The following is a 9,380-nucleotide window of genomic DNA, read 5'->3' as shown; positions in this document are numbered from 1 at the left end:
AAAAGATGAAAATAAATAAAATAAAACAAAGAGCTTAATCGAAATAGACCATCACTCCATTGATGAGTGAAGTATAAATCTGGAAGTAATCATCGACACCATCTGAGGGGGTCCAGGGGTCAGAAAGCAGAAGTCCATGTGCTCCTTCCACCCGTGAACTCAGCCAGCTGTTTCCACTAAAGTGCTTCTACCTCCTGGCTGAAGAATTTGGCTAATCAGCAAATCCATGTGATCGGAACGAAATGCTGTGGAGGGCTTTCGCTTTCTCCTGGACTTCCACCTCTGAACTAATGACCACCGTGAGGGCCTACGCCCAGCCTATGCGCTTCCCACACGGAGGAACCACTGAACCATGGGTAATCCTCCACAGCATCCAACCACTGTAATGCCTACAATGTGTGTCATCACATATTCAGACATATTGCAAAAAATGAGTTTGTGATGAGCCCCCCTTCCCCCTCATCCCCATGATGAATTAAGCAATAAGACAAATCAAAGAAGTACAAGACCAATTCTGCGTGTCGCGTGTACTGAGTTTATTACAATATCATATTTTCATGCAGCACATAAGGACCGAATGGCAACCGCACTTAAACCGCACAGAACCAATCCAAGTAAAGTACTCGATTCAGGCCGCACACACTACTCAAATACACTCAGTTAAAAAAAAAAAAAAGATAAGCATCGTAAAACAAAAACAAAAAGACAGCATTGGAAACTTGGCAAAATATATTACAGCTTAATATACACATATATACATTCAATAAATAGAATATGAAGTAGCCTTCAAATGTGTGGTGGACTATTGTGCAGTGCAACCCGTCCAGGTCTGCAGGAAGGCTCTGACCCTTTTCGTCGTGGAACATTAGCTTGACCTCTCAGCAAAAAAAAAAGGAAAAAAAAGCATGACGGTATGTCTGAAAAAGCAAAGCAACGCAGAGCAGCTGGTGAAAAGGCCGAGGTCTGGTGTGTTTTTTAACTTTCGAAACGAACGCATTGTTTGACGGATGTCCTGGAGGCGAGGCTCACACGTTGCGCCACCACCCCGCCAGGACCCCCTGAATGAAGCAGGATCTCAGTTGGAACGATCTGGCTGGTTCCACGCCGACGTGGATGTTGGGCTGACTGGGCGGGCACCGGAGCCCTTAAAGTGACCTGTGCCAATCACGATAACCAAATGCGAGTAGCACAAAACAGAATTTCAGAGATGTGCACAGTGGTTAATAAACACTCAATAACGATTTTTTTTTTTAATCAGTGAAACGATAACTGATGTAACAGATTCTGTTAGAAGCTACTGTCTTTGGTCCCTGTGATATACGTAGCAGTTAATAGGGCCGGCCTGAGCTTTGCAGCAGTGCGCATGGCTTCTCTACCCGAGGGCGAGCACCACGTGTGAACATTCTGCGATTAATATATTTCTATCTTAGATTTGGAGAAAAGAAAAATCTCGGTTATCTGAAGAATTGCATATATGTATAACATTTAATCGAAACAATCTACGTATTCAACACAAGCTATAAGGCACAACGAAGGAATCCCAGTGAACTTACTGTATTTAGCTAACATATATGTATTAAGCAAACAATATCAGTGAACTTACTGTATGTAGTTTACATATATGTATTATGCGAACAATATCAGTGAACTTACTGTATGTAGTTTACATATATGTATTATGCAAACAATATCAGTGAACTTACTGTATGTAGTTTACATATATGTATTATGCAAACAATATCAGTGAACTGTTGAGGACAACGTCTGCCAGACACTGTTTACCTGGCTACTGTAGCCCTTCATTAGAACAAAGAAGATAAAAGTTTCTGGATGTGGACCAACGTGAAAAAAATGCCTGTGAAATGATTTAGACAGACAGGCCGTGCTTGAAAAATTCATATTCAAGGCGAGCGGTAGACACGGATGACTATGTGATAAAACACTGATATGAGATGTACAGTACAAACTTGAGCGATCTTATTTTGGGAGGCTTGTTCCCTCAGCGTTTCCCTTGAAGAGGCTGCCGTTCATCTTCAGCTTGTGCCGCCTGGAAGACAAACATCCGCCAATTAAACAACAGCGACACCGTAAGCGTGACTCCTAAAATCGGCTCCCGTGCCGAAATTCAGACCTACCGTTCCGCTTTCTGGCTACTCTCCTCCTCTTTGGATTTCACGAAGACCGCGTCCCCGCCTCCTCTCACGAGGTACGCAAACTCCCCCTCTCTCGAACTGAAGATCACCCTGGAACCAGAGCCCAATGTTAAAAATATGGTTTAGGCATCCTAGGAGTCTCCTAAAGAGACTCTCAGAAAATATACAAAGGGTCTAAAAAGGTAGACGTTTATCACTGGGGAGGTACCCTAGGGTACAGGCACGTACACTGACCCTAACCCAGCAATACCCTGGTGTAAAATCCAGCTGAGACCAGCTTGAATCTACCAGCTACCAGCTTTTTCAAAACCTAGCTTGAGCTGGTCAAGCCATGTTGAGTATAGAGCTGGTCTGAACTAATCAAGCAGCTACCAGCTGTTTCAAAACCTAGCTTGAGCTGTTTTTTAAAGCAGGGTACATAATTCATTTGTACCTTTGTTGCTTGTAAAAGATATGTATTAGCTCCCAAATAGAACATTATCATACCTCCTGGGTACATTTGAGAATGAGTTCCTTAAAAAACAAAAATGTACCGATATTTCTGAGAGTGTACATGTGGATCGGTAAGCGCATTCCCCTGCGCATACGTACTTGGCCTGTGTCTCCCCCGCCTTGATTCTCAGCTTGCGGATCCTGAACTTGTTGTTGCCCCACCAGTCAGACAGGCTGAAGTACGAGTCCTTGTCCCACTTCATCTTCACCATCAGCAGCTCGCCGATGTCCACGTCGGTGGTCAGCAGGAAGGAGATGGTGCTGTTGCTGTTCAGAAAGGGCCTGCGGGGGGGGGGGGGGGGGAGGCAGACACGGTCACTCAGCCGTCCGCCCGGCGTTCGACAACATCGCGAAGAGCGTACGGGTACGGTGTGACCTCGGGTGCGTCCGTATTCAGAGAGGACGCCTGCGGCCCTGAACGCTGTGTGGGGGGTGTTTAGGGTAAAAACACAGAGGCGTCGAAGCAGAAACTTACATGGTGAAGGGGATGTCTTCTTTTTCCCCCTCCGTTCCGAAGAGGGACACTAATATGGGCTGCTCAGTGAAGCTCAGCTGGTCCTGGCTGAAGACGTGCACCTTCACCTGGTAGTGGAACACTGGGGGAGGGGGAGAAAGCAGCCTTCAGAAAGGACTTATAATAACAATAAATACAAAATCATTTGTTATTTAGCTGACACTTTTATCCAAAGCGACCTACAGTTGATAAGACTCAGCTGGAGACAATCCCCCAGGAGCAATGCAGGGTTAAGGGCCTTGCTCAAGGGCCCAACAGGTGTGCAGATCTTATGATGGCTACACCGGGGCTTGAACTACCACCCTTCCGGGTCACAGTCATGTATCTTAGTCGCTAGGCTGCAGAACTTGACTATCAACACAGTAAGTCTGAAGGTGAAAGACTCACTAATCTGAGGAAGCCAAGCACTGGAGGCAACACGCATGTTCGGTTCAGGCGCATTCCTTCAATTAAAGTGGACAAGGTATGCGGCCATTATCGTACAAATGAGGCCCAGCGACTTAGCAGCCCAGAAGTGGGGCCCAGGGACTAAGTAGCCCAACAATGTAATCAGTAGTGATTTCAGAGCTGAAACCCTACTCCTTTCACAACCCACAGATTCCTCTGCTCAGTACAGCGATGACAGAAATGTTTTTTTTAACCATTATTTATTTTTTTATTTATTTAACAAAGGTCTACATTCCATCTTCCGAATGCCTCCGCAATCATAATGTCGCAATCTTAACCGCAACGTGTCTGTCTTCAACCATGCAACAAAAAAATAGCCTTGTTGGGAAATTGCTGTATTTTATCCTTGTTTAAAGTACAACACATTAGTACTCCCTTTCTATTTCTGTTGAATTTCTGTAGATATCTATCACATCAGATTAACCTTATTGAAAGAAAACACATCAGTACCCTGCACTCTCAGAAATAAAGGCACGAAAAGTGCCTAAAAAGGTACAAATGCTTGTCGCTGGAGCGGTACCCTATAGCTACATAAAACTGTACCCCTCGCTAGCAACATATAATTAATTTGTACCTTTTTTTGGCTTGCAAAACGCACTAATTTGTACGCAAAGAGAACATTACTATACTTTCAGGGTAACAGTTGGTAAACTTGGTCCTTGAAGAACAGAAATGCACCTCTACGGTCACTGTATTTCTGAGAGAGCGTCCTATAAGGGTCATTTTAAAAAGGTGGTTCTCCCTGACAGCCCCGGCGGCCGGCGCCCATGGCCCTCACCTTTGTACGGCATGATCTCGCGGGTCCTCATGTACATCTTGGAGCTGCGTACGGAGCGGACCTTGTTGGTGCCGTAGCCCACCTTGTTGCAGCGGTTCTTGCGGCAGCTGAGGCACAGGCCCTTGTTGAAGGCCTCCTTGGAGCCGCAGCGGAAGGCCATGCTCTCCTGCTGCTTGTTGACCAGCGAGTCGATGAACAGGTGGATGGACCGCTCGTGGGAGCACTTCACGATCTGGTCCATGTCTGTGGATGGGGGGGGGGGGAGGGGAGGGGGAGCACAGAGAGGGACAGGTTAGTGACGAGGTTAGTCCAGTGCGCGTTACTCCTGGTGTGGAAGTTCTGCAGTCACACTAGAACAGAAGTAATTAAATAATAATACGATTGTAAATACTAATCAACAGAGTAAATAAATAATTAAATATTGTTTTTGACGGATTTGTTATTTAGCCAAAGCGACTTATAGTTGATTAGCCCTAGCAGGGGACAATCCTTCCTGGGGCAATGCGGGGTTAAGTGCCTTGCTCAATAGTGGCTACACTGGGGCTTGAACCGCCTACTTCCCAGGTCCCAGCCATGTACCTTAGCCTCTAGGGTACAGGGTGCCCTATTTTTTTATATTACTCCATATTTTTCATATTTTCAGGTACATGTCACATATTAAAAGAAGTTTACAGAAAACAAAAAAGAATTATCGCAAAAGAATTATCGCATGAAAACATATCACTCATTTCAGACAGGGCAATTCTAAAAAGAACTCATCAGTCTCCATTGTGTGTAGCCGTATTGGGCTTTACCACCCAAACATGAGTTACTGAGGAACTGCCCATCACACATTTTGTGTGTAGAGGACAAACAGTGTTGAACTGTTAATACTGTATGCAGCTGCAGAACTGTGTGAATACTATCAGATCAGAGGACATCAGAGGGAGGCAGACAGCAGAGAGAGTGATGGCGTGACGCACTCTGGAAACCAGATGTGGCGATCATCATCATGGTGTTCTGCAGGTTGCAGCCCGGCTGGAAGGTGCCCCCGTTGGGGTAGATATCCACGTGCCCCACGGGCCTCTGGATCCCGATGCTCCGGTCGGGCGAGCCCCTGGTGTTGGTGTGCAGGACGTCCACAAAAAGGGCGTCTCCGGGGGAGAGGGTGCTCTGCTCATCCGCATACTCGAACCCGGGGCCCGCGGGGTCCAGGCCTGAAGGGGAGGAGGGGGGGTGGGGGGGTGGTGGGACACAGGGAAAATTAGTACAGATTCTAGGAAATCTGGAAGTGAGATGTTAAGCTGTTCTCACAATGCCGCCTGCAGCTCAAACAGCAGATTTCCTGGCACGCTGCTGCGCTGTTCTCAGAAGGCCTGGAAGGCTGTCAACATGAGTAGGCTGCAGTTGGGAAATGCGCAGCGTACGTGGACTGGCCCAAAGTCAGAGCAAGGCGCTTTGGAGGGCAGATACCGAACATAATGGGATGGCCTTTGATGTTTTCATTAACTCCACACACACACACACACACACACACACACAAATGGATTGAATGGATGTGTAATGGATGTGGCATATCTGGAGCGCAGCTGTAGAAAAATGCACTGAATGAGTAACTGTAAGCGGTCACTGACCTGTTATCCTGTTGATTTTGTTGTTCGTCAGAAGCCCTGCAATCCCAGCCACATGGGCGCCAAGACTGTATCCCAGAAGGTGAAGCTTCTCCCACGGGTAATGCAGCTCCCTCTGCACCAAAAAAGGTGGCATTTAGTATGAGCGTGTTCGTTAACGCCGTTGAATACAAGCGTGTGCTATTTCTGGAAATTCATTTTAAAGTCTTGAGTCTCAGCCACACTTTCACATTGACTTTATTCTATTTCTTTTACAGTTCAGGCTGAGAACACATGCCTGTGCTACTGGTGGCTGTGCAGGGGAACGGCCTTTAGCAATGGCCTGAGATGGTTATCTTTGCGCACATCACAAACAAATGAATGTTGGCCGCAGTGCAGACAGAAATCTGGGTTATATCAACACTGCCGTGTTCTGCTGTTTAACAGTGATTCAATTTCAGTGGAAGATCAACAACAGGAGCGGGAAAAGACTCATTCAGCTGAAAATACCATACGACTTCCTGCACTACTGCTCGTTTGATCCTGATCAACGGAAAAGGGGCGAATAGGCCTAACAGACTTCGGCACTGTCTCGTTGTCTCTCGGGGACGTTTACCTGTAACCATTGGACAAATTTGGCCACATCGCGGCCCGCAAGCTTGGTGTAGGCGGCGGAGGTGGGGTAGTGTTGCGATGCCCGCTCCAGCCAGTCCACCACCACCACGTTAGCGCTGGGCTCCCGCTCGTACAGTGCCGACACCAGTTTGGGGACCCAGCTCTCGTACATCCCCGTCACCTGAGCACGACAAAACAATGCGATCAGAGATCATCCCCCGCGCTCGTAAATTAGGTTTTTTACTTTGCATCAGGGAGAGGCGCTCCCGAACACGCACAGCCATTACCTCTGGGTCCTTATATTTTAAGACAACGGCCTCACTCAAAGCAAGCGATAATAATAATGATTAAAAAGCAGCGTTGTTAAATTTGCTTAAAAAAATGTGAATAATGATTGTGTGTTATGATTAAACATAGTTTTTATTACCGTCCATCCGTGAATGACCACAAAGGTCTTTGCTTCGAGATTGAATTGGCACTCAGAGATGGTGTTTTTCTGTCCAGGCACAATGTAGCAAAGATCATCGTCAGGAATCTCTGCCGTTCGCAGCGAGAACTTTGATTGTATGTCACTGAGGTCAGTAATCCACTCGGTCGTGTTGCCTGTAAACGTGCACGCATGCCGTCACTATGTTTGCAAACATAAACTACGTTTTTTCCATTTTTTAAGATACATCATGAACAAACAGAGTCCTTCTAACAATAGTGCGCCGCTCAGCGGGTATAAGACACGGTCCTTGAAATTAACTCAGGGCGTTAAACTTCACAGGTATAAGACACCGTGCTTGAAAGGAACTCTCGGCGTTAAACTTCGAGTTCAGACCAATGCAGAGGTGGAAGATGCGGGAGTAAAAGTCCTTCCAAGTGCTTCTTCCACCCATCAGCTCGGCCAACTGATTTCATTGACTCATTCCACCTCCGGGCTAAAGAATAATTGTGCTGAATAATCGCAAATCTGTCTGATTGGAATACATACAATATTGGAGAGGACTAATACTTTTTTTTTACCTGAGGTTTCCAACTTTGGGCCAGTGCAACCTGTCATAATTGAACACTACAAAATTAGGAACACCCATCCAATTTCTGATGTTCAGCACCCGAGTTTTAAGCTTGACACGTAACAGTTTCTCCGGTTTGGTCCATAAATAACCATATTGATCATTCACAGACAAATTTTAAACATATGACGACCAGTCAGATCTTTATTGAAGCCTCGGAACAACCATATTCTATGACAAAGATGCTTACTTTACAAGAATGGGCTAGGACGTACAAAGTAATTGAACACTGAAAAATACATTCTAAACTAATTTAATGTGGTTCCTGAATTTGAATTATGATGAAGCGCGGTGGATAACCTTTCAAATTCAGCATGTTCACCCCTCTACAATTTTTACCGATTGTGATTTCAGTTCAACGGGGCAATTGCGCCCTCTATTGCCAAAGCACGCATTTGCCCAAGTTCACATAGAAATTATGATTAAAGTTTTACAGTGAAGAGGATATAATAGACCATGTCAGTTTACCTGACAACACAAATCTTGCGGAAATAAATAGGATGATCTGAATCGTGGAACTCTCCGAATTATTTATTTAAATTGTAACTGTACAAATTATATACCCAATCTGTTATTTAAATACGCTTGCCTATGTGATTAAAAGGTAATAAATTGCACCCACAATGCGCTTGCATATAATTGGTCGTAAAGACTGAAAACAGCGTACAACGTAGGCTGCTTGTATAAACAGTAGGTTACGAAATAGACTATAGTAAACTACAATCCAGTTGGATAGTATTTCAGTAAACATGTAGAAACAAAGTTTAAAACACGTGGAGGAAAGTTTGAAACACATTACGATAATAGTCGGTGACCCTGCTAATTCTAAATGACAAATAATAGGCTATATATCATACGGGAAGACATCAGAAAACGCACCGATGCCTACAGTGCAGTCTTATTGCTCTGGGTTACTTTCGGTCATGAGACACTCGCGACTTTAATTTGGCCAGTTCTAGTTTGTAACTTAGTTCATATATTTGTGAATTATTCGAACTTTTAAAGAGACTTGTCAGTATTTAAATGCAATATCAATAAATGCAATCATCAACAATTGTAAGATTGCACAGTTGCATATGGTACTACAAGTAATCTGTACTTACTCAATACAGTGTCTTCAGTAGTAGTTGAAAAACCTGTACACTTTTTGGCCAAAGATATCCAAATAACCAGCAGCCATATATTTTCCTTTCCCATATTATTGTTGGTTCAGTCGTTTCTCTCACAAAGTCCAGAAGAAAAGTTAATTCCTAGCCTGATTGTTAATCCAAATTGACTGATCACTGTAATAAAAGCGCTTCGGTCAAGACGTATTAGGTATCACTGCACACAGGTTCAAATTTCTGGTAAAGTCTGCCACACTTGCCGCTCTAAACGTGGCTTTATGCTTAACTTAGAACTCCATGCAAATACCTCAAGCTCCATTGGTCTGGTGCAAGGGGCTGGGCGTGGACACGCTCTTGCAAAGTAATACAACACAAGCAATATTCATTCTGCCCTGAGAGCGCTCTAATTGCCTGTCGCACTGAACAAACAGCATAATTTGTATTGGCTTAGCATTTCTTTAGTTATAATTTTGGATAATTAATGGAATAAAGATGTACCTTCTAATTTTAGCGGCTATCCGGTAAACATATATGCAATAGAATAACTATAACTATATATTGTAATATTTTGAAATATATATATAAAGTGCACACAAAATATGCATCCTTTTTTACAAGAAGTGTGTTT

The 9,380-nt window shown here is 44.5% G+C and overlaps 1 protein-coding gene across 1 annotated transcript; it reads right to left on the bottom strand.

The window, feature by feature from the left end:
• Positions 1 to 521: 521 nt before the first annotated feature.
• On the bottom strand, positions 522 to 9,003 carry lpla (lipoprotein lipase a). The gene is made up of 10 exons (XM_061238398.1): positions 8,750 to 9,003; positions 7,016 to 7,191; positions 6,590 to 6,769; positions 5,998 to 6,109; positions 5,347 to 5,580; positions 4,385 to 4,627; positions 3,121 to 3,241; positions 2,745 to 2,927; positions 2,136 to 2,243; positions 522 to 2,047 (listed from the first exon to the last, which is right to left on the bottom strand). The coding sequence occupies exons 1-10, from the start codon at positions 8,841 to 8,843 to the stop codon at positions 1,978 to 1,980; spliced, it is 1,521 nt and encodes a 506-aa protein (XP_061094382.1). The 5' UTR covers positions 8,844 to 9,003; the 3' UTR covers positions 522 to 1,977.
• Positions 9,004 to 9,380: the final 377 nt, after the last annotated feature.

This window comes from Conger conger, chromosome 4 (genome assembly GCF_963514075.1).
Source record: "Conger conger chromosome 4, fConCon1.1, whole genome shotgun sequence".
In the NCBI taxonomy this organism is placed as follows: domain Eukaryota; kingdom Metazoa; phylum Chordata; class Actinopteri; order Anguilliformes; family Congridae; genus Conger; species Conger conger.
The sequence above is the reverse complement of the archived record's forward strand: the minus strand, read 5'-3'. Positions and strand labels throughout refer to the sequence as shown.

Excerpts from the sequence above, each read along its gene's own strand:
- lpla (XM_061238398.1), bottom strand. The coding sequence starts at position 8,843 with ATGGGAAAGGAAAATATATGGCTGCTGGTTATTTGGATATCTTTGGCC. Across the intron at positions 5,581-5,997 it reads CAAAATCAACAGGATAACAG|GCCTGGACCCCGCGGGCCCC; the intron begins GTCAGTGACCGC and ends CCTCCCCTTCAG. Across the intron at positions 3,242-4,384 it reads CGAGATCATGCCGTACAAAG|TGTTCCACTACCAGGTGAAG; the intron begins GTGAGGGCCATG and ends CCCCTCCCCCAG.